We start from the raw sequence: 24,876 nt of genomic DNA, 5'->3' as shown, positions 1-24,876 counted from the left end.
GGACCGCCCCCGCCACCGCCGCCGCCCCCGCCGCCGCCGCGCGCGCGCCAGGCTTGGACCGCCGCCGCCGCTGCCGTCGCGCTCACCGCCTCCATCGGCGGGGTTAGTATAGCTAATTAAATATAAAATGATACTTCGGTGATAATACACTTGGGACTGATTAAGTTTTCTCTTTTTATCAGGTATATTTTTATCGTAAACTAAACGACGAGGACAAAGTGCCAACTCCACCGAATAACGGTAAGAATTCTATTCAAATTAATCGTTATAAGTCTAATAACAAATCCTTAGAAGTTTATAAAACTTGGCATAGGATTGGCATTGGCGTTTGTTATACATTTATTACTATCCTGCACTGAGCAAATGGAATTGCATCTTCGAACCTTTCGCAGCCGCAGCCGAGGAGAAGAAGGGCGCACCGTCCGAGCCGGAGCCGTACCCGCGGGCGGGCTCGGAGTTCCCGGAGCGCGTGCAGTTCCTGCTGGTGGGCGGCGGCACGGCGTCGTTCGCGGCCATGCGCGCCATCCGCTCGGCGCGGCCCGACGCGCAGGTGCTCATCGTGGGCGACGAGCCCGCGCTGCCCTACATGCGCCCGCCGCTCAGCAAGGAGCTGTGGCGCGAGCCCGACCTGGCGCGCGCCGCCGACGACCTCGAGGCGCTCACCTTCCGCCAGTGGAACGGCAAGCGGCGCAGCGTCGTGTACGAGCCCGGCGCCTTCTACGCGCCCGTGGCGCGGCTGGCGGCCGGCGAGGGCGGCGCCGCCGTGGCGCGCGGCTGGCGCGTGCGGCGCCTGGACGTGGCGCGCCACGAGGCGCACCTGGAGGCGCCCGGCGGCCGCGCGGCCACGCTGCGCTACGAGCGCTGCCTCGTGGCCACGGGCGTGCGCGCGCGCCGCTCCGAGGCGCTGCGGCCGGCGCGCGACTCGGGCCGCGTGCTCACGCTGCGCGCCGCCGCCGACGCCGGCCGCCTGGCGCGCCTGCTCGACCGCCCCGACACCGTGCACGTCGCCATCGTCGGCGGCGGCTTCCTCGCCTCCGAGCTCAGCGCCTCCCTCGCCGAGAGACGTGAGTGACGATGTTCTTGTTCCCGTTCGTCGCTGTTCATCATTGACATATCAGACTACAATTGGTCCATGAGTCAGTAGTAATATTTATTATTTTATCTTTCTATGTGCGCTTTATGTTAATCGAATCGTGTGTCGCTCGCAGTGCGCGGCACGGGCGCGCGCGTGACGCAGGTGTTCCGCGAGGCGGCGCCGATGGCGGGCGTGCTGCCGCGCTACCTGGCGCTGGAGGCGGCGCGGCGCCTGCAGCGCGCGGGCGTGGAGCTGCGGCCGGACACGGAGGTGGCGGACAGCGAGGCGCGCGCGGACGGCGTGCGGCTGCGGCTGGCGGACGGCGGCGCGCTGGAGGCGCAGCTGGTGCTGGAGTGCGTGGGCGCGGAGCCGTGTGCGGAGCTGGCGGCGGCGTCGGCGCTGGAGACGCACCCGACGCTGGGCGGGCTGCTGGTGAACGCGGAGCTGCAGGCGCGCGCCGACGTGTGGGCGGCGGGCGACGTGGCGTGCTTCTACGACGTGGCGCTGGGCCGGCGGCGCGTGGAGCACCACGACCACGCCGTGGTGTCGGGCCGCCTGGCGGGGCAGAACATGGCGGCCGCCGGCCCGCCGCAGCCCTACACGCACCAGAGCATGTTCTGGAGCGACCTCGGCCCCGACCTGGGCTACGAGGTGCGTGCCGTGCCCCCCCCCCCTCAAAAAATTCAAAATTTCCTAAATCAATATTGGTGTCGACAATTTGCATTTAAGTGTATTTTAATGGTGTCCTTTGTAACTTCACGTTTAACAGGCGATAGGTATAATAGACTCCCGACTGCCGACGGTGGGCGTGTTCTCCGCTGACGCCGTGAGCGACGCCGCCGCCACCGCCGCCACCACCACCGCCGTCGCCGTCGCCGCCGCGCCCGACGGTGGGCACAAAGATGAGGAAGCGCCTCTTAAGGTTGGTTATCTGTATTTTTATTACTTTGTGAAAAGTTACTTGAATAAACATTACTCATTTTGGCGTTCTCAATTATTATTTGTCCCATTAAAATAAGTGTCGTCTCGATTCCCAGGCCGTAGCGGGCGCGGGCGCGGGCGCGGGCGCGACGGACGCGGACGGGCGGCGCTACGATCGCGGCGTGGTGTTCTACCTGCGCGAGCGGCGCGTGGTGGGCGTGCTGCTGTGGAACCTCTTCAACCGCATGCACGTCGCGCGCCAGGTACCGGCTGCGGCGAGGAGGGATGATGTACCACTCGTCTGTCAGTCATACATTAAACGTTCACTTGTGACCGCAGGTGCTGGCGCAGGGCGAGTTCGAGGACCTGTTCGAGGCCGCCAAGCTGTTCGCGCTGCACGAGGACGAGTGAGCCCCGTCTCCGCCGCGTCGCCACACACGAACACAATACATTCGCTGCCCACCACGATGCCGTTTTATTTCAAATCCCTTTATCACCTAAATATGCTAGAAAATTCCCCTTCGGCCGAATGAAGAAAAAATTATCGTCGTAGGATACTGGCATCCAAGGTCCGTTTGATCACTTCAGACTTTATGAGCGTGTAGCCTAAAATAATGTGATCTAGAAAGAAACATTGTTTGTTTTTCATTTAAGAGCCATTTTACATTTTCGTGAGAATTTCTAAGATTTTGGAAGCATGAATTACTATCTTAAGCAACACCCAGAGATTATTTAATAACTGCGAAAGATAGGTCGATCCTTGGTGTTGACCATTAATGAAACGGATTTACTAAAACTCTTTTGCTTAATTCTCAGTGCCCCATCTCCCACAACCGTTTTACGGAAAAATTGCCGCAGACTCTATTTCAAAGTCCTGTATCTATTATTTATGCTCATATAATAAGCTTTAAAATATATAAGGTAAACGGCTACTAGTTCGTGATAGTACGTAAGTTCGTAAGTTTTTTTTCTAGCTCAAATAATAAGCAAATGGAATATTATTTATAAAAATTCTTCATTACTACAAAAACTCTATTATTTAAGCTATCTAAAAAACCAAGTACCAACATTCTGGCGCCAAAAATGAGAGCAATACGAAGCTTCAAACTCTCAGAGAGCCAAAAACAGCCGTGCGGCGTGCAAAGGTTGCTCTCACCCTAAGGTTAACGCTCCAACTTCTTAAGCTTATAGAAAGGCGAAGGAACGCCCATTTGAATAAAACTTGTAATAGTGGTTTCATGTGTTCCTTGACAATTGATTTGGCTTAGAAAAAAGTTATAAGAAAACGTAGAATTCCTTTAAAATTGCGATTAATTGACTCACGAAATAGCGTACATATTATTTTTCGTGTGTCCCCTATTTCGTGACACTACCGAATCAAGGATATTATGGATAACATTTTGATGCTTGGTTTTTAAATAATTATTTATGATAATTTAAATGTAAGTTATGAAACAAATAATACATTTATTTAAGTTTCTCATGGCCTAAATTCGGTATATGTTTCGTTCACTAGAATTTATATGACACGAGTTTGAAGTTCACATAAATGACCAATTTTAAGATAAATTAGCATAAGTACTACCAGTGCAATTTTGGTTTTAATTCGATTTGTTTTATTTATCTTTGTTTATTCAAAATTCAAAATTCAAAAATTCAAAATTCAAAATTTATTTATTGGAAACAAGAAAATTTGTACATGAAAAAGCGTGTACGATAATAGCCGCAATAGTTTCAGAGAACTGTGGTGCGACTACTAACGCCCACTTCCGTAAAAAATATTCCATAAACATACTACTTTAGGCGTGCTGTATGTATGTGTGTGATGTGTGTATGTGTGTGGTGTGTGTATGTGTGTGGTGTGTGTATGTGTGTGGTGTGTGTATTTGTGTGTTGTAAGAGTGTGTTGGCTTTAATAATATAGAATAGAAGGAACCCAAGTTACCCGTTTAAGAAATTTTCAATCTCCTGATAAGTGAGCGTATGAAGCCATTTATCAATCACAATTTTACATTCACGCAAGGTAAGTTTGTAGATGTTGAGAAGTCTATTAATTTTATTATATAATTTAGGACTCAGGAACCGATATTGTCGACTCGCCACTCCAAGTACGCAGGACTCCAATCTGCACACTTTGTCATGTCTTCGGGTCTTTTCTTCCCGGTTAGGTTCGAATACCAGACCAGCGTGTTTGCGGAGTACAGTTTGCATGATAAAAGAGTGTCTTACTCTTGGTAACCTACACAAAGCATATAGTTCGTCGGTTGGAAAACGAATGGGGTTGTGAGTCATGACTTTTAAGACAGCTCTTTGTGCCCTTTCCAGACGTAGGAAAGAGGTCTTACAAGCGTTACCCCATGCTGTGATACAGTAGGTCAGTACTGAGTGGGCAAGAGCATAGTAAACAGTCCTGAGGGTGGTGAAGTTGGCTGAGGTTCGTAAGTTTCTAAAAACAAAAATCAGCTTTCGAACCCTTGCAACTAGTGATGTGATCTGACAGTTCCAGGACAACGTACTATCTATCATTACGCCTAGGTATTTAATGCTATTAGTTCTGGAGATACTTACACAGTTGCAGCTCGCATTTACAGCAGATATTCCACACTTGTGTGCAGTTATATCAAACAAAGAATCAGGTTGGGAAGCAAGTCTAGGAGCAAAGGTTATAAATTTGGTTTTGTCAGTATTGAGGGTAAGCAAATTTACTGATAACCATTCCATGACTGTCTTCAAAGCAGATTCCGCACGAGTACGCGTTTCTGACCAATTAGATCCCTGAACCAAAATCGCAGTATCGTCAGCATACGTAATGATTCTGGAGTGATCCAGTGACATCATACAAAGGTCGTTAATGTAAATTAAAAACAGAGTAGGGCCAAGAACACTACCCTGAGGAACACCATAAGTGATACATACATCTTGACTGGTAAAGTTATCAATTTTTACTACCTGAGAGCGTTCACTTAGATAACTCACGAAGATGTCAAGAGCCAAACCTCTAACACCTATCCTCTCCAGCTTTTGAATCAAAATCGGGACCGAAACAGTGTCAAAAGCTTTTGACAGGTCAAGGAAGATAGCAATAGTCTTTAATTTTTTATTTAAATTTGATGCCACATCGTCAACTAACGCCAGTACTGCGTCTTCAGTACTTTTGCCGGACCTGAAACCAAATTGATTATCTGCTAGGATATTATGTGAAGTTAGAAAAGCAACGAGTCTTTTGTTGATGATTTTCTCTAAAAGTTTAGACAAAATAGTAAGCACAGATATGGGTCTGTAATTATTAACACATGACGCATCTCCACTTTTGTGTATCGGATGTACAAGTGCTTTTTTAAAAACTGAAGGAAAAGTACCGGTCAAGAGGCAAAGATTAAAAACATGGCATATAACAGGCACCAGGATGTGTCTAGCGGCCCTGATGAGTTTAGAAGGGATCCCGTCCCACCCCGTAGCACAATCTAGGTTAAGTCCAAGAATCAAACACTCAATTTCGTTATTATCCGTTGTGAAAACAGCCATGGAGTCAGAGGGTGAGGCTAGTGAAGACGGTTCAGGTACAGTAGGGCAACGTCTGGTGGCCACGATTCTGGACGCCAGGTTTTTTCCCACATTAGCGAAAAAGGAGTTTACAAAATCTACCGAGCGAGATGGACTTTCGTTTACGGATAACAGTTTAGTGGCAGTTGACGATGTCTGTTTCAAATTGGCGATTGATTTAATTAGATTCCAAGTGGCTTTGGGATTTTTGCTGTATTTCTTGAATTCTGCACTTTCAAACTCTCGTTTAATTTTTTTAAGTAAATTGTTGCAAAAGTTTCTATATCGTCTGTAGGTGATTTTCAGGTTGTCGTTATAGGGGTCCCTCTTAGATTGATGGTGAAGTCTATCTCGATTTCGTATACAACGTAACAGTCCCGGCGTAATCCAGGGTTTGATGATAAGGTTTCTACTTGAAGTCCTATGTGTACGAGTGTTATTTCTGACCACTTCGGATAAAATACCAACCAAAAGAGTAGCTGCTTCAGTTGCAGTGTTGGTGGCTAGGACTGGTGAGAAATCAGTTGTTTCGAGGTCTGTTACACATGCAGGGATGTCAGTACGCGTAGCAACTCTTTGGGTCCTTGAGGTTACTGATTCAATATTACAAGCCATGAGCATTGGAGCGTGGTCAGTTATAAATGAGTCAAGGATAAGTGTAACAGCCGGTTTATTGGATTTGATGATAGCGTGATCCAAACAACTATTACCACGTGTTGGCAAGAGGTGACCTGGTAGCATTGCGTGGGACGCAACTGTGGTGAGGTATGTATCAGAGTTCAGGTCCGTGCTGCCATGCGAAATGTCGATATTAATATCACCGGTTATGATGATAGTTTTAAATGATTTAAGTGAGCTTAACGTACTGTCTAGTGCGTTCACAAAGTTATCAATTTTACGTTGCGACGGGGAGCGATATATTGCTAGTAGTGCAAGTTCGTTGTGGATTTTAAGCAAAAGACAATTGGCATCCACCATAACCGGAGACTCCACAGTACAATTTAAGTTGCGTCGAATATAGACCACTACACCATCATTTTGATTGGAAAAATCTGATTTAAAATATTCGAAGTCCGGTATATTTGGGATGAAAGGACACTTACTTAGCCAGCACTCGGACAAAACTATTATGTCTAGTTGAACTTTGACTCTGTCCAATAAGACAAGAAGATTGTTGAAGTTGGGGGTGTTGCCTATGCTTCTAATATTTACATGAAAAATTTTAAGTGACTTGCTAATGTTTCTTAGCAATGTTTCACATTGTTCTGGTGAACAGTTGAACGATTTAGAGACATTGAAATTGTCAATATCATCAGCGAAGGTACAATTATTATTCATTGCAAATAGAAAAAAAAAAGAAAAAAAAAAAAAGAATACAATACAAATAAAATAAATAGTGTATAATTAATTTATAATTTTTTTTACAGAAAGTGACAAATATTACCTAAGACAGGAATGGCGAGAGTCCAATTGATAGTACAGTTACATTCATTTGATAATGTTGTACGATACGATACATAGTACGAGATACAGTATTAGAGTGGTATAGAGGGTTCTTTCCATTTAAGCCGGTATGTATGTGTGTTGTTGTGTATGACAGTAGTATTATATGAGTGTGTAGTATTTGTGTACAGCAAGTTGCAGTAATTTGTATAATAATTAGTAGAAGTAATGAAAATAATAGTATGCTAGAAAAAGTAAGTGATATGAGTGAATGCTCTAGTCATATTTTTTCTTTGAGTTTGATATTTGTGTAATATATGGGATAGATAATAGTTAATTGACACAATTTGACAAAAATCCATGAATTTTACTTGGGGAATTTGGAATAATCAATATCACGAAACAAGAAACCGTAATAATGTTACTTTTTTCAGGGGGGGCTACCCTCACTTGAAGCAGCTCCAGAGATGGGATTAGGGGGAAGGGAGGGCGCCAGCCGCCCCCCCCCCCCCCCTCCACATTTCTAATGGCTTGTATAATCAGAAATAACAAATCAAAATTTCATGGGTACGAAGGGGGGAGGGGGGGGGGGGTGCAGCCTCCCCCACATCTAATGGTTATATAAATATTTTCACATATTGTTAGAATTAACAAATCAAAATTTTATACGTAGGTACGTACCTAGCTAGACTCACATTATTTCTCATAAATATAATTTTAGGTAAGTAATATCGTCAATTTCACACAATTCATTTATTCTAAATGTATATTAATATCCTAACTCGATCCATAAAACCTTATCCCGAAATAGGGGACATGAGTTCACGAACTTAGAATCAGAGCAAAATTTTATCACGAAACAGGATCCAAACAAGAGGTCCACAGAACAATTAATATTAAAAAAAGTTCAAACTATATAACTATAATTATGTATTAAGTTACTGTCAAACATTGAAGTAATATTAGTACATTATAACTCAATGCTGTCAAAAGACCAAAGTTTAGCCATTGAGTTATAATGTACTACGTACTAGAGAAGACATGTCAACGAGATTGTTTCTGGCACGCAAATTGGTCCGTGGACCGATCTTCAATTAGTATGTGCCCAGCGGTTGCTGTGACAACACGCCTGGGTGCTGTTTTGTTTTTTGAAAATATACCATCCTATACACGAAAATACTGTTCAAATAACTCCAGAAACATATTAAATAAAAATCAAGGAATGACTTTTTACCATTATGTTGTACATTTATGCACTTTAAAACACTAATTTAATTTTAATTTGTCAATTACAAGGCGTCACCGCGGCGGCAGCCATTTTACGAAAATTTCAAAGATTAAAAATCGCAGACTTGACACTGACTCATAAATTACTATACGAAAGGAAGGTTAAATAAAGCAATAAAAAGATTTTTTTAACGATTATTAGCAATTTGTATTGCACAAATTACTAATAGTCCCGTCCAGCCCCTCGTGTTAAGCTAAATAAGCTTGGGTTACGAGTGGGCTCACACAATAGTCGTGCGGCATCATGGATCAAACTTGTTCGAATCTCACTGCTGTTGTTCGTATGCGACTGGTTAGTTAGTAAATCACCCTAATTATTGACACCTAGCTCACGAGATAGGCTAAAATATACAGTGTGTAATAATTATACAGTGTGTCTGGTCACCAGTGTCCGACCCGTTAGGGCGCAGTAATATGATCAATTTTATCGACAAATCTACTGATAAAACATTTTATCCCTACTATTTAAAAATTACAGCTAATTTTAATTTTTTATTTCTGAGTCCGGATGGATTCTTTTATTTAGCAAAATCTACCGATGTACACGACCTATAAATATAAAAGTGAATTCGTTCGACTGAAAAAGTAAGCAATACGTTGTCATCAAAAAGTTTACCAAAAGCTCCCATTTAAATTTCTTAGGAACACTTGAACGTTAAAAAAAATGATGCTTCTTTTTAGATTTCAATACTCAATACGTTTATTGCTTCCATAATAGTAATATAGGATTTTTCAATGTTACAAAAAAAATTAGAAAGTGAACTTACCTTTTTTCTATTTTTAGATGCACTAAGTCATTACCTAAAAACTGATATAATACCTTGGCTTTAAATCAACTAATTACTATCTAGGTGCTAGCTACACAGGAGATGCAGCGGTGGAAAGGAGAGGTGGGAATAGTCCCGTAACTTCTACCTCACTTTGTATAGAATTGAGATACAGCTATTATACGAGTACTCAACCGCTGAGGAGCTCAATAGTTAACAATAGTGACAATAAAATAACTGAACGTCAGAAAGGTTCCGGAGTGGAGGCGTGGGTCATCCCTAGCTTTGTCCCTACCGTGACGAGTGGGAATTTTTCTAAAATCTCAAGATGGACTGACTAAAGATAGCAGGAAGATGCTGTGTGCAGGCCACTATCAACTGGGCGACGTGAAAATCATTGGAGGAGGCTTTTGTTCAGAAGTGGACGTCCAGTAGCTAAAATGATGATGACGATGTTTCCTTACAGTATCCAATTCAATAGGCAGAAACTAAACGTAAACGAAGTGACGCCTCTGTAATGGTATCATTATCTATAACTCATGATATTTCGGCCGCTGTTGGATGACAGTTTTAAACTAGAGATGGGTCATTTTTTTATCGAATTAGAAAATACCAGTTAACGATTCTCAAGGCGATTATCGATTACATTAGATTTTAATCAGGAAGAAAAATTATTAAAGGCTTAAGCATCAGTATGAAGCCCATACGCACTTGTAGCACAAGTAACACGATTAGCCACAATCCCCTCAGTTGTGAATTCGGAATCGCCAGTTGTAATTTTAAATTCGCATCACAGAGTGAAGTAACTAACACCAAAAAACGGCAGAGCGAAGTGATTTCGTTTCAACTGCCACGTTTTGTCACTTGTCTAGGAGGGCTAATATTAGTCTAAGGGAGGGGCGCTTAGATTACATTACAGGAAACGCACAATATAATAAAAGAAAATAATGTAAGTAGCTGAACATTTTTGCTATTGAGCACCATGAAAATTATAAATAACACAATTTAGTCGATTTGTTTATTTTCACAATCGATTCAAAATGTCTATGATGAGGCGACCGCAGGAACGTCACTATTCGCGCAATCCTAGCAATGAAGTACGACATTTTCTGGTGCAAATTTTATCGCCATAAATTATGAAACTTGATAGTCATGGATTTGACTGACAGCTGTCCGTCAAATTCCCGCCCCGCACCCCGCACTGCACATATTTTGTTCGCGATGTCTGTTCTATACGTAGTAATATTACTTCAATGAGTTTAGCATACAAAAGCTTTCATACTGATATCATGCTTGGTTATTTTTTAATAAAATGTTAAAGTCGTAAGTGCCTTAATATACCGAAGTAGGGGGCACTTACCTTAGTAATCATCAAACATATATTCTTGTAGTCCATTAATGAAATAGATTCTTGAATTTCATTACCATTAATGAGTAAAATCTAAAAATAATTTGGCAAATTTGAAGATTAACGTCACATTTTGATCGTGGTTTTTAGTTTAAAAACACAGCAATAACTGCAATAAAAGTATCCCAAAATGAAGAATATTCATTGTAGTATTGATTTCTACAGTTATTGTTTTAATATTAGTAACCACTTTGTCAAAATATTGATGTGTATATCCTTGTATATCAAAATAAATTACAATGCACAAGCCGACCAGTGTTGTTCTTGATACGGCAATGAGGATCAGTACTGTTGTAGAAAATTCAATAAAACTAGTATCTACGTTAATCTTTAAGACATAAGAAAGATACATCTTTTTGAATTATCCAAATCGGACCATTACTTACGAAGATATTAAGTAATAAACATAGGCCGTTTTTGCCGCTAAAAGTCAACGTACGCAAGGCCGCGTGACGTCATTATATCCGAATCGAGCGCAGCCGGCGTACTAATGGGATGGAAAATATTTCTTTCCGGCTAAACTATCAGTTTTAGAAAAAAACTTTTAATAACATTTATTCTTCAAAATAAAGTAACCTATCGACCAGTAATTTTTAAAAATAAAAATTGTGAAAAATAAGTATTGCTATGTCCAAAAACCACATTTTCATAGGATTCGATGCAATGCGGAGACGCGGTTGGGGTGAGTGTAACTTAATGATTGTTTGTATTGAACATAATAATACTTAATATGATGCTAATACCCAAATTCTGGCCAAGGGGGAAGTCATGCCCAGTTTATGACCTGGGGAGAGGAGAGGGGCGGGGTAGTCATACCCAGCTTCTAGGCTAAGATTAAATAGATTTCCAGCACGGAGCGGCTGTCCTTCCTGCAGCAGCTGGCCCGCCCATGGGAACGGCGAATAGATAGGTAGGTGCGTAGGTTTAACTCAGAAAAACTAAATAACAGGTAGGTATTAAGTAGTGATGAAACGGATAGTTGTTTGGCCGGATACCGGATATCCGGCCAGCTGCTAGGCCGGATAGCCGGATATCCGGCGGCCGGATAGTTGGCCCATTGTCTCGTTGCATGTCGTGACGAGTTTAGCGCCGCACAGGTGTTTCGAACGCGATCAGTGGGTCTATTAGTAGACTAGACTAGTCACTTTTCGAAAATCGAATTCATCCGAATAGAATGTCAGATTTTGCCACTTGTCTAGGGGGCAGATTAATTCGGGCGATTTTGGTTGCCATCGTGAGTGTGTGATTGAAATATTTTGACATTAACAGATATTTACCATGTATTCGTCATTAGAGATAATAGCCCAGAAAAAGAAATTAGTTTTTTGAAAGGCCTTAATATGGCTTTTTTGTAACTTTTTGGACTTTTAATAAAAGCCGTCATTATTATAAGCCATTTTATTGATATTTATTTACCCCAAAGATTTAATGTATTTCATTTTATTAATAGGAAATTGTCGTAGTTTTTTAATATCCGGTATCCGGCCGGATAGTGAGTTACTATCCGGTATCCGGCCGGATAGTAAATTTAGGATAGTTACCGGATATCCGTTTCATCTCTAGTATTAAGTGTACATCGAAATGATTTTCATAGCAATGTCATATTGTTAGAAGTTATACCTTATTGTTAGAAGTAAATAAATTAATACTTATACATTTTTATATTTTACTTGGAAGAAGATATGACTCTAACAACACTTATGTACACTTTATTTGAATAAATCGCCAAATATACCACCGCGGAGACCCCAATCGCGTCTCTGCGTGCCATTGAATCGTATGAGCGTATGGATTTTTTGCGTTATTTTTCACAATTTCCATTTTTAAAAATTACCTATCGATAGCTTACTTTATTCTGATGAATAAATGTCATTACAAGTTTTTCTCTAAAACTGATAATTTGGCTAGAAAAAAATATTTTCTATCCACGCAGTACGCCGGCAGCGTTCGGATCGGATATAATGACGTCATCGTCCCCGCGCCGGGCGGTCAGTGAACTTTTTTAGTAATTTGGCCATGACTTCGTCAATTTTTGTCGTAGAACAAAAATTTTTGCACTGTGTATTAAGGATTTCTTAGCCCTATAAATCTGCATTCACAGCTAAAAATCGAAATGATCCTCATTGCCGTAATATACGGCATTCAGGCATCTTAGGCACTATAAATACGGTATACGGCAGCACTTTGATTACCGTATCAAAATATACGGCAATTGAGGAAATTAGAGTTTTTCATGAGTTTTAGTAAACAAAAAATAAATATTTCGTCTAATGGAACGCAAAAACTTGTAAACCATAAATGAAGTAGAAGCGCCACGAAAAGAAACGCCAAAAATGCAACCATATCTCCGAGATTTTAATGTCTAAAATCGTTATTTCCTCATTTTGGTAGATTCTTCACTTTTATTCGGGTAGGTTCTTGGACTAAATTATTCAAAACCTTAAAAAGTGAAGAATAAAATAAGTAAGTTTAAAAGTAGTATACGCATAGTACATAATACATAACTTGTATTTTTTTAAATTTAAACCTTCCAAATAAACATTTTATACAATACGGCAATTTTCTTAGTTTTCCTTAAAAATCCGGCAATTTTAGAATTAGAATACGGCAACCCTAAATTCGTCAGGAACAACACTGAAGCCGACATCGATTAGTATGGCGCGAGCGCCCGTCAAGGCAGGACCTGTGTCACTTTTCCCGCCATGACGTTTACGTGCGTTCGTGTCGTGAAGCGGTGATTTATACGGGGACCAAATACATTTGATACTATGCCGAGTGGTCCCTGTTTCGAGTCGGCCGTTTGGTGTAGTGGTTTGAAACGGACTAATTTGTTTGTTTGGAGGCAATAGGCTCCGAAAAAAAATTATTTCACGATTAGAATTCAAAATGTTTTCGTATTTTATGTAGGCTATAAAATATTTTTAAAAAGTTTAGTCTAAAATCTTTAATAAATTGGACGTTTAATAAATAAATTTGATAACATATTATTATTTTTTTGTTTCCAGTACGATTTTAGTACTAGTTTTTCAGAAATTCTATGATTTAACTAAAGTTTTTATATTTTATGCATATTTATTAACTTTTAAAATATATTATATTCTATTGATAGATGACGTGCTTCGTATTTTATTAAAATTATTACCTGACTAGGTTCTATAGGTGTAGAATGTTATTTTGGAGATAACTTGCTTCCATAGAGATATTTTATAGAGATATGCTTAGTAATGCGCTGAGTTCGAAACTCAGTGTCGCATTAGGAATTCACACACACAAAGTCAAAATATGTGCTCATTATCCACTGCGGTATTAGTATTTAATGTTCGAATAATCTTTAGTACTATGCAAGCAATGTAAACTGTTTACATTATATCGTCGCTGCTGTCATTATTGCTTTCACAAGCAATATGTTCTGTTTTTGGGCATATTGTTGCGACACCGGCTCCGCCCCCTTGTCACATCTCCCTTTAGTTTCTGTAATCTGTGCTTGCATCGAGGTTGATATCAATTAAAATTAAATATTCCTTAGTGCTTTTGATTTAAATTATTTTTTTATTTTGACACGTGTTTGAAAAATCAAGGTCAGATCGCAATAAAATAACAAGTGAAAACGTAACATTGATGAGGTAATTCCATTAGAAAGTAGGTATGTATTCATTCCTAGGATTCCCCTAACACCATCAAATTCAAGAGAATTCAAGGGAGTGCAGTTTCCCATCTCATGCTTAGGGGCCACGGTTTAAAATAGCGTGGTTGCATAGAGCAACTACGTGCGCTGCTCATACTAATTTTCGATACAAAAGCAAGTGTTGGCGCCCTCACGAGTTTTAGCGGAGTGCCATATGGTAGCGGGAGTAGACTTAAGGGAAATCTATGCTTCTCCGACAGCCAGTTGTATGTAGCATGCTCCAGAGTATGCGCACAATTCTGGTCGATGCTAGAGATGGATAAGCGTCGCTGTCGCTGGCGACAGGGTCTTCTGGTTCAGGGTTCATGGCGTAGGTCTCAGTCAAAATTAAATCCACTCGTAGAGAATAATAGGCTAGATGTCAAAATTTCAATTATTTGTCCGTCAGACAGTTATTTAGAAAATATTACTCATATTTTTTATTTTCTTTCATAATGAAATAATAACAGTGCTACCTCGAGTTGAAATGGCGCGATACGTCACGTTTGAGTAGAATTTTTACTCAAAAGTGACGTCACGCGACATTTCAACTCAATACAATACTGTAATTACTCGTTTATGAAAAAAATTAAAAAATATGTCTCCAAAATTTTTTAATTATCTCTCTGACGGACTAAACAGAATTTCGATTTCATTACCCAGTCATCATCCCTATTACACACAGCACTAGAGTCGTATCGGAAATGAGTGAACCAACGGTTTTGCGATAGGAACGTCCGACCCGAGTGATAGTACTGCTGTACTGTAAAGTTTCATCAAAATCTGTTCAGTAGTTTTTGCGTGAAAGAGTAACAAACATCCAGACATCCACACAAACGTTCGTATTTATAATATTAGTAAGACTAGTAAGATTTAAGATAGTTAGATGAAAATTCAAATTCAAATTCAAATTTATTTATTTGCATAAAACAGGGTTACAATGGGTCTTTTACATTTTCATGTTTCGAAGTGTCAGTGAATTATTTTAGTTATTTGTTTAATAATAATAATATTTATTTATTTATTTATTTCTTAGCTCTGTCTGATAATGGATCTGGAGGAGTTGCAATGGCCACCTCCATTGCAACTCCGTAACAAAACAATAGAACCCTATGGAGTTTGGGCTTGTGTGATTCGCTTTGACGAATACTTCGTCCCTAAATGATATCCAGGGTCCGATGATGGAGCTGTAAGGGGGCAAATTTTTTTTTCACTATGTCACTGTCTTTATTTTTTACTTATAGCCCGACCAGGAACATAAAAACCCTGGCATAGAGGCGCGTTAATTGCATTTGATAGTGCAACACTGAGTACAGTCGTACCTGTGTTAAATTAATAGGCTAATTTTATGTATCAGGATTCAGGATTACGGGCTAATTTGATATTTTTATAAATTAACGAAAAAAGATTATATAGGTAACTTGGTCTAAATAAATTAAATGAAACCATCAATCGAGCTAGTAGGATTTATTTTATTATTCATCAATAATCAAATTCAGAACTTGAATATTGAACTGCAATGTCTGCTCATGAACGCTTCAAACTCGGTACTTCTTTCCCAATTCCATAAAATTCAACACTTTCAAAGTGACAAAAATCTTTAAAATAGGTAGTTGAAACAAACCACAGCTAATTTTCATAGTGGACTATACTATACGATAAACATGTCAGTCAATTTGACAACCTTTGTCGGAAACATTATTCAATGAAAATATTGTCCGAACCCTTAGTACTTCTCTTAGACAAATAATTTAACACATTGTGAACCAGTTTTCTTTCACGACTGTTTGAGCCTCAGGTCTTGAATAATAACGCGAGTGGACTGTATTAAAGTTATTATAATTTCAATAAACGAAGCCACAACAATAGGTAAACAATGAATACAATGTGCTATGCGTAAGTATGAGTGTCGTGCGCGCCGCTCGGTGGCCAAGTGTGGGATCGCCTTCACGCGCCGCCGTCGTCGCTCCCGGCACCTTTCACTGCGTCGCCCGCTCCAAGGCCAGTTGCCCGGGCGCGAACATCCTCCCGCCCCTTGACCTCTTCAAAGGGAAGAGGGCAAATGTTGTTGAACCCTCTTGTGACGTTGCCTCTCCTCGTCTTTAGTTCGGCGACTCTGGTAACGCCGTCGGGTCCAGGATAGGTGCGCACCACGCGACCCAAGGCCCAAACTAACGGTGGTAGCGCCTTGTCCCGAAGAAGTACGAGCATTCCTTCAGTGAGCTGGCCAGAAGAAGTGGACCACTTGGTTTTTTGCTGAAGCAAGGAAATGTACTCATGAGAAAATCTCTGCCAGAAGTGCTGTCGGATGTATTCAATCCTCTTGAATCGGTCAAAGCAGCTGATGTTCTTCTCAGGTATCTGCGGACACGGTACAGACGTAAGTGGTCGTCCAATCAAAAAATGGGAAGGAGTGAGAGCAGAAAAATCGGAAGGATCGGTGGATAGAGGAGTTAGTGGACGAGAATTCAAAACGGCCTCGATCTGACACAGACAGGTTGCTAACTCTTCATATGTGAAGTTAGTGAGACTCAACAACCTCCTCAAATGGTGCTTGGTAGAGCGAACCGCGGCTTCGGCCATTGCGTTGAAATGAGGTGAATATGGCGGTGAGAATGAGAAGCTGATGCCTTCACGAGACATCTCACATGCAACATCAGAAGATGAGTCGGTTAAGAATTTTTGTAGCTCATTATTGGCTCCGACAAAATTCGTGCCGTTGTCAGACAAGATGCTTTAGTCCAGTCATTATAGTAAGTTCACCTCGGAATTCGAGATACCCAGCTGTAAGTCTGTAAATACGTGTATATTGACACCCTAAAAGTTGTCTCAAAACCTACATATGGTAGGGTGTAAGCAACTATTAAATTTCAAGGTCAACGGTCACAAAAATCGGTTTTTTGAGCTTTTTTTAGAAATATCTCATTTCCTGTGGGTTTTTTGCTATTTGTATTTATTATCAATATTGTAGAATACTAAATTCTCTACAAATTTTGTTTATAAACTTTTTTTATACGGTGAACCGTTTTCGAGATAGAGGGCGGAGAGCGCGCGGTCACTGCATCACTTCAGGTCTACTTAAGCGGTTTAGATTTTTCATACAAAAGGATTTTCCCGCTAATTCCTGTGGGAATTTCGGGAATTCCTTGTTGTAACTAAGCTTTGAGTTTATTAAGGTACCTACATGCCAAATTTCAAGCGTCTAACTTCCGTTAAGCGTTTAGATTTTTCATACAAAAGGATTTTCCCGCTAATTCCTGTTCCCGTGGGAATTCCTAAGTATACTATAACCTGCCCAGGTGTATGAAGAATAATTGTACCAAGTTTCGTTAAAATCCGTCGAGAAGTTTTTGTTTCTATAAGGATCATACAGACGGACAAAATTCTATACATGAAATATATTTTCAAAATAACTATCAGGGGGTGATTAGTGATCGATACTGATGCCAAAATGCAATCAGTAAAATTTTTGTCTGTCTGTCTGTCCGTCTGTATGTTCCTTATAGAAACAAAATCTACTCGACGGATTTTAACGAAACTTGGTACAATTATTCTTCATACACCTGGGCAGGTTATAGTTTACTTAGGAATTCCCACGGGAACAGGAATTAGCGGGAAAATCCTTTTGTATGAAAAATCTAAACGCTTAACGGAAGTTAGACGCTTGAAATTTGGCATGTAGGTACCTTAGTAAACTTAAAGCTTATTTACAACAAGTAATTACCGAAATTCCCACGGGAATTAGCGGGAAAATCATTTTGTATGAAAAACCTAAACCGCTTAAGTTGACCTGAAGTGATGCAGTGACCGCGCGCTCTCCGCCCTCTATCTCGAAAACGGTTCACCGTATAAAAAAATTTTTTAAACAAAATTTGTAGAGAATTTAGTATTCTACAATATTGATAATAAATACAAATAGCAAAAAACCCATAGGAAATGAGATATTTCCAAAAAAAGCGCAAAACAACGATTTTTGTGACCTTTGACCTTAAAATTTAATAGTTGCTTACACCCTACCATATGTAGGTTTTGAGACAACTTTTAGGGTGTCAATATACAAGTATTTACAGACTTACAGCTGGGTATCTCTAATTCCGAGATTCTTACCTAATTTAAGCTTAAATGACTGGACTACTTTGCGGTTTGCCGCGGCGAGAAACGAAACGATTAAGTGCTGCGATGAATCCCTCTTTTGTGAGGTCAGTGACGGGCTCTAGATGCACTGCTCTAGTTGCGTGACAAACGAAGATGCATAGGTATGATTTTGTGAGCTTACAACCCCGCCCTTTACGGTCTGCTATGAGTATAGGACCAGCATAATCAACACTGCAATCAAAAAAGGGATATTCTAAGTTATAGTCTATCCAATATAGCTTGATTAGAATGACGGCTGTCAAACGAATGTGACTAGTGATGGGTATGTTTCGTAAGGTTCACATAGATGTATCAATAAGTTTTCGAAAAAATTATATGAAAAAATGCACCCAATTTTTCTTCATATATCTTTATTCATAAAAATGACAATTATGATTTAAATTTAAAGACAGTAAAATTTAAAATTCATGTCAAGGGTGTACAACCTAAGTCGTAGTCATTATCATCAGTGTTCTTCAGTGGTTTTTTCCTCTCGCTAGAGGGCGGTGGGCATCTCTTCTAGAGCAACGGTGCTATGAATACCCAAAAAATTACCGGTGATTGATTTCCGATGTTTGATTATTTAAGAATGAAATGTTTTTTGGTTTTTAATAGTGAACATTTAGAAAAACGCATAACTTGACTTAAATATGTTATAAAATGATTTAGAAAAAAAATTTGTTAAATATGTTAAAAAAATAGTTTTAATTTAATATGACATTTGTCGATATGTCCCAACACTAACATTTTTGTAACTCGAGATAACCTTGTAGAGACGTCGTTAATACTCTAGCTTGATTTTTATAATTTCGAATTACTACTTATTGGTGTAATTTAACGCTGCATTTACACGAAATTATCATTTTTATTGGAAGCACTGTCGTCGAAAATATTGTTTGTAGGTCAGACGTGAATTATTTCTTGTCCGCCAATATTTTGCTCTCATTGATCGCTACTACAAAGTTATGTCGTTACTTTTGATGACAGCTGTCATTCTAATCAAGCTATATTGGATAGACTATAGTTCTCGATAAAGGCAGCTGTCCCATTATAGGTTGTATATTTTGGCATTTAAATCTAAAACATTTGACACATTGTCTGACAATTGACCTAGCAAGATTCCTGCCACCCAAAGTCCAATAGTTAAGACGCAAATTTGCCAGTAAAAGTTGAGGCCCTGCATGAAGCATTTTCAAATGTTGCACATGAAATAGCATTTTAGTTAAGTGGTGTTTACTACAAAGCAGTATTGGGTATTTAATATTGTAGTCGTAAGGAGAATTATCGAGTCTACCGCCCACTCGTACGACTTTTTCAGAGTCCAGAAATGGCGTTAATGAAATAAGTCTATTTTTACGCGGCAGAGATCTTTCCGACTCCAAAATATTTAGTTCCTCCGGAAACATCTCTCTTTGTGCGCTGCGTAGTAAACACATCAATGAATCGTTTAACTCATCGCTAGAAAGAGCGCCGTGTAGTTTAGAGTTTTTATTTTTTAAATTGTAAATAAACCTTTTAATATAGGCTAAGACTCTTTGTAAGCGATTGAAATTAGAATGATAGTGAATTAATGATTGTATGATGGTTGGTGATTGATTAGCGTTAGATGATTGATTATTATTAATAAAATGTGAAATGATTTCACGCAAATCTTGTTTCACGCTATATGTCGGCATAGTAGGCCAGTCCTGTTCATCATTTTGTAAATAGCTTGGGCCTGACCACCACAGAGTATTATCACCGATACTGTCAGCCTTCGCCCCGCGAGAAAGAAGATCCGCCGGATTATCTTTCGACGGTACATACCTCCACATGTGACCGGCAGAATTCTCAACAATTTCGTTGACTCGATTACGCACAAAGGGTTTGAGCTGATTCGAAGGAGTATTCAGCCAACCGAGTACGATCATCGAGTCGCACCAAAAGAAACATTGTTGGATTGGCATTGTCAGTGACTCAATGACGGTTGTACACAGTCTTGACCCCAATAGTGCGGCACAAAGTTCAAGCCGTGGGATCGTAACGGATTTTATCGGTGCTACACGGTTCCTGGACAGAAGAAGACGAACTGTGATAGAGCCAGTTTGACTTATGGATCGAATATATACACATGCGCCATAAGCCCTCTCGGACGCATCAGAAAAAACGTGAATTTCATGTTTCACAGCCGATTCGAAAGAAACCCAGCGGTGAATTTTTAAATTATTTAAATAAGGAAGCGTTGACACAAACATTCTCCACATATTGTCAATCTCCAGAGAAACTTTACTGTCCCACTCACATTTATCAATCCAAAGTCTTTGCATTATTGTTTTTGCTTCGACAATACAAGGGCCGACTAATCCTAGGGGATCGAATATTTGGCTAATTACTGACAAAATGTGTCGTTTTGTGACCTTTTCTACATGGTCAATATTTATTGAAAACGACAAGTGGTCTGAGTTGCATAGCCAGTTCAAACCTAAGGTTTTAGATGGGGTGTTGTGGTCTGAAAGATTTAAAAAGGTGGGACTTTCCTGATTAGAATCCCCTAAAATGGCCTTTAGAATATCTGGGCTGTTAGATTGCCATTTTCTTAAATAAAAATGAGCTGAGGACAGAATGTTTGTGACCTCTTTGACGAGTGCTATTGTCTCAGGTATAGATGCACCCCCACCTAAATAGTCATCAACATAGAAGTCTCGTGCTATTGCGGACCTCACATCTTCAGTAGAGGCTGCGTCCGCCAGGCTAACCAAGCATTTGGTAGCTAAGTAAGGAGCCGACGCAGTCCCATACGTGACCGTGTTGAGACTATATGTTTTAAGTGGCTTTTTTGGGTCATTGCGAAAAATAATTTGAAGAAGAGGTCTTTGCGACGTTGCTATTTCGATGCAGCGATACATTTTTTCAACATCCCCAGAAACAACGTATTTATGCTGCCGAAACCGCAGCAAGATCGACAAGAGGTCCTCTTGAACCTTGGGGCCTACCATTTGAAGGTCGTTGAGTGAGAGGCCTGAGGATGATGGAGCTGAAGCATCGAATACGCTTCTTAATTTAGTAGTAGTGCTTGACTCTCTTATTACACCATGATGTGGTATGAAGTATTCAACGTGACCTGAATGTGGTGTTGTAATGTTGACATTTTCAGTCATGTGACCAAGGCGTTCGTATTCATTCATGAATTCAACGTATGTAGCCTTGTAGTCAGGATCACGTTGAAAACGCCGCTCTAAAGACAGAAAGCGATGCTTTGCCATAGTGTATGATTCCCCTAAAACTGTAGGATCATCTTTTAAGGGCATCGTAACAGTAAATTTGCCATCCTTGTTCCTACATGTGTTCTGGGTGAAGCTTAACTCGCACGCTCTTTCTTCTGGGGATAGTGAGTGTTTTGGAGGAACCGAGTCAAGTTCCCAGAATTTAGACAGGTTTGGAGTATCACTGGGATTGACAAAGTTACAAAAATGTGAGTGTCGAGTGGAGTGAAATGAAGGTCCCCCGAAGACTGGACCAGATACGATCCATCCGAACTTTGTCTCACATAACTTAGGCATTTGTTTGCCCAAATCAATGGAAGCGGAGCCTACTACACTCCAGAATATTTCAGCCCCAAGTAGAATGTCAATTACAGATGGAATATTAAATGTAGGGTCAGCTAAGTGAAGGCTTGACGGAATAGGAATATTCTCTATATTGACAAAAGAAGTGGGTAAAAACTTTGTTACTTCTGGTAAAATTAGGCAGTCCAAATTAACTGTATAGTCACCGTTGGAAGACTCAATATTGAGATGGCAAGACTGTGTACTATAAGAAGATTGATGATTGATACCTGTCACAGTGGAGGCTGCATTGCGTCGTGACAAACCCAGTTTTGTGCAGAGGCTCTCGGTAATGAAGTTCGCCGTGCTGCCGTTGTCGAGCAGTACCCGAGCGTTGAGCTTTTCGCCGTTGTGGCTCACCACCTTCACAATAGCTGTGGACAGCAAAACATTGGGTGCACTAGTAGGCTGTTTTGTTGTATCTGCAGATAAAGCAACACTAGTAGAAGTAGATGGCATGGGGTCTTGATATGTCTGCTCAGTCGGCTCAATGTGCAAAAGCGTATTGTGTCTGGCCTTGCAATATTTACAACCTGACAATCTACATTTTTGGGTGGTATGACTTGAGCGTAAACAATTTAGACAGACTTTAAATTCTTTTGCCTTTTGTAATCGTGATTCAACAGATAAAACTCTAAATGACTCGCAAGTATAAAGCAAATGATCATTTGAGCATAAAGGACATTTTGATATTTTGTTATTTAGGTTAGTGTTATTTTGTAAATTATTATTTTGTAGATTTTTATTTTGTAAGTTATTATTGCTTGTATGTTCCCCAATATTAGTTACAATAAAGCTTTTTTGTTTAGTGTTATTATTTTGTGTGTTTAATTTAGCTTGATTATTTTCTAAAGTTTCTAATAAATCAGCTCTGTTAGATATGAAAGTACAAAACTGCGTTAGAGTTGGAGAACCCGACAAAGTATTGCGATACTCCTCCCAATGCCTACTAGTAGTGAAATCAAGCTTTCTAGATATCATAAATATAATGAGAGTATCCCAGTGCTCAGTAGGTTCCTTTAATGTTTTAAGTGCCCGTATGTTTTTGTTAACAGTGTCAATAAGCTGGCGCAACAATAAAGATGATTCTTTAGTCAGCGTTTCTACATCAAACAAAGCCTGTACATGGTTATTTACTAAGAGTCTACTGTTATTGTATCGTTCACACAACAAGTCCCAAGCCATTGCGTAATTATCACCCTTAAAGTCTATATTTTTTATTATCTCCGATGCTTGGCCTTCAAGTGACGCACGGAGGTAGTGGAACTTGTTGATGTCATCGATGCAATCGCTGTTATGAATTAATGAGCAGAAGGTGTCTCTAAACTCTAACCAATACTCATAGCTACCATTAAAGTGTGGCAAATCAATTTTAGGTAAGCGCACAAAATTATTTTTAAACGATGCACCTGATTTGGAGCCCGCATCAGAACCCGCCTCCGAGCGAGCACGCTCAGCAGAGCACACAGCCAATGCCTTGCGCGCTCGAGCCAGCAGGGAGTAGTAACGCTCCTCGAACTGGGCTCGCTCCGCATATTCATCATCAGCCGCGTCCGAGGTCGACTCGATCTCCATCTGCAACGCGTCGTAATGCTCGTATAAGGCATCGAAAGTTTTTAAGCGAGCTTCTAAATCTATTTGTTGTAGTTCAGACAGTTCCTTTGTACATAAAAGTGCGTTCAAAAAGTTTTCAAAATGTGTTGATTTTGCTTTCATGCTACTACGCTTTTTTATTAATTTGTCTAGTGACATTTTGAATGTGATTATAAAGTATTTAAATGAAGTTGTGACAATGATAACCGATGCAATAAAGTAATAAAATTGAATGGCCTATTGAGAATAATGCACAGCTGTTTGATAACAAAGAACCGAGCAAATAAAAGTGAAAGCGTAGGCGCAGGTATCGAGACGGGTCGTTGCCGTGCGAAAAAAATGAATAGAAGACAAGTATAGATTAAAGTGCAACTGTGCAATATTTATATTGATTTGACAATCAAAACTGTCTGGTCAAATTAGAAGCGAAGAATGCGATAGTATGAGTAGAAATGGAAATGGGAAAATAATATTATCAAACACTGATATTAATAATAATTAATTAAAATATTGGATGGGAAAGGAAAAAATTGGAACGAACTCACGGATGTCTTTAACCTTCCGTCCATAAATTGATGAGAACGATGACTTGTCACAGCGGTCGACACGTCGAGTCCAAAGTTCAACCAAGTTGTCACGATGGCTTGTAGGTTTCTTCTGTGCTTCTTTCACGGTAGAAGGACCAATGTTTGAGCCTCAGGTCTTGAATAATAACGCGAGTGGACTGTATTAAAGTTATTATAATTTCAATAAACGAAGCCACAACAATAGGTAAACAATGAATACAATGTGCTATGCGTAAGTATGAGTGTCGTGCGCGCCGCTCGGTGGCCAAGTGTGGGATCGCCTTCACGCGCCGCCGTCGTCGCTCCCGGCACCTTTCACTGCGTCGCCCGCTCCAAGGCCAGTTGCCCGGGCGCGAACAACGACTATAAAAAGTTTTTAGCAATTTAATTCCCAAATCCATTGCACACATTTAAAATAAAGTTTGTTTACACTTTGACAGCAACAGACAGTTTATTATTGACATGCAAGATGACATGTCAATGAAGTTTTCAGTTACTGTTGCCATTAAAAGAAATTAGTACCATTAGTTTTCCGCAACATGGCGAGGCTTTTTATGTTCCTGGTCGGGCTATAATATATATTTTACATATTATACCTATACGTGTTTCATTTATTAATCGAAATATAAAAATCTTTGAAAGACTAAATACCTAAACTCTATTAAAATTTTAAATTAATTATTCATGTTTTAATACCTTATTCTACCTAAAAATTAATAACTTATATCAAGTCTTAATACGGTCACGGCTCAAGATTTTTTTGTCCATTTCGGCGTTCTTTTTACTCTTTTGTCTTTGCGTTGACAGTTTGTAGCTAAATTCGCGCGGAATATTTTTGTGAAATGGCTCTTAAGTAGTTTCCAGTGAAAAGTATTGAAATAACATTTCAGT

General features: G+C 40.1%; 1 protein-coding gene and 1 long non-coding RNA gene across 3 annotated transcripts; one reads left to right on the top strand and one right to left on the bottom strand.

Annotated features, from left to right (window-relative positions):
- Nucleotides 1–3: 3 nt before the first annotated feature.
- Nucleotides 4–2,461, top strand: LOC135081350 (apoptosis-inducing factor 1, mitochondrial; the record flags this gene model as incomplete). The annotated part of the gene is made up of 7 exons (XM_063976070.1): nt 4–102; nt 183–240; nt 393–1,064; nt 1,209–1,726; nt 1,845–1,997; nt 2,113–2,259; nt 2,336–2,461. Coding segments are annotated over 7 exons (1,719 nt in total), but the record flags the coding sequence as incomplete, so codon positions are not given.
- A 13,442-nt stretch (nt 2,462–15,903) lies between these two features.
- On the bottom strand, nt 15,904–24,330 carry LOC135081000 (uncharacterized). Of its 2 annotated transcripts, none has more exons than XR_010259095.1 (3): nt 23,965–24,330; nt 22,057–23,401; nt 15,904–16,469 (listed from the first exon to the last, which is right to left on the bottom strand). It is a non-coding gene; the product is annotated as an uncharacterized LOC135081000 (long non-coding RNA). The 2 variants fall into 2 exon arrangements; XR_010259094.1 differs by having other exon boundaries at nt 23,978–24,330.
- Nucleotides 24,331–24,876: the final 546 nt, after the last annotated feature.

Source organism: Ostrinia nubilalis, chromosome 19, assembly GCF_963855985.1.
Source record: "Ostrinia nubilalis chromosome 19, ilOstNubi1.1, whole genome shotgun sequence".
NCBI lineage: Eukaryota > Metazoa > Arthropoda > Insecta > Lepidoptera > Crambidae > Ostrinia > Ostrinia nubilalis.
Note: the sequence above shows the minus strand (reverse complement) of the source record. Positions and strands in the feature narration are given on the sequence as shown.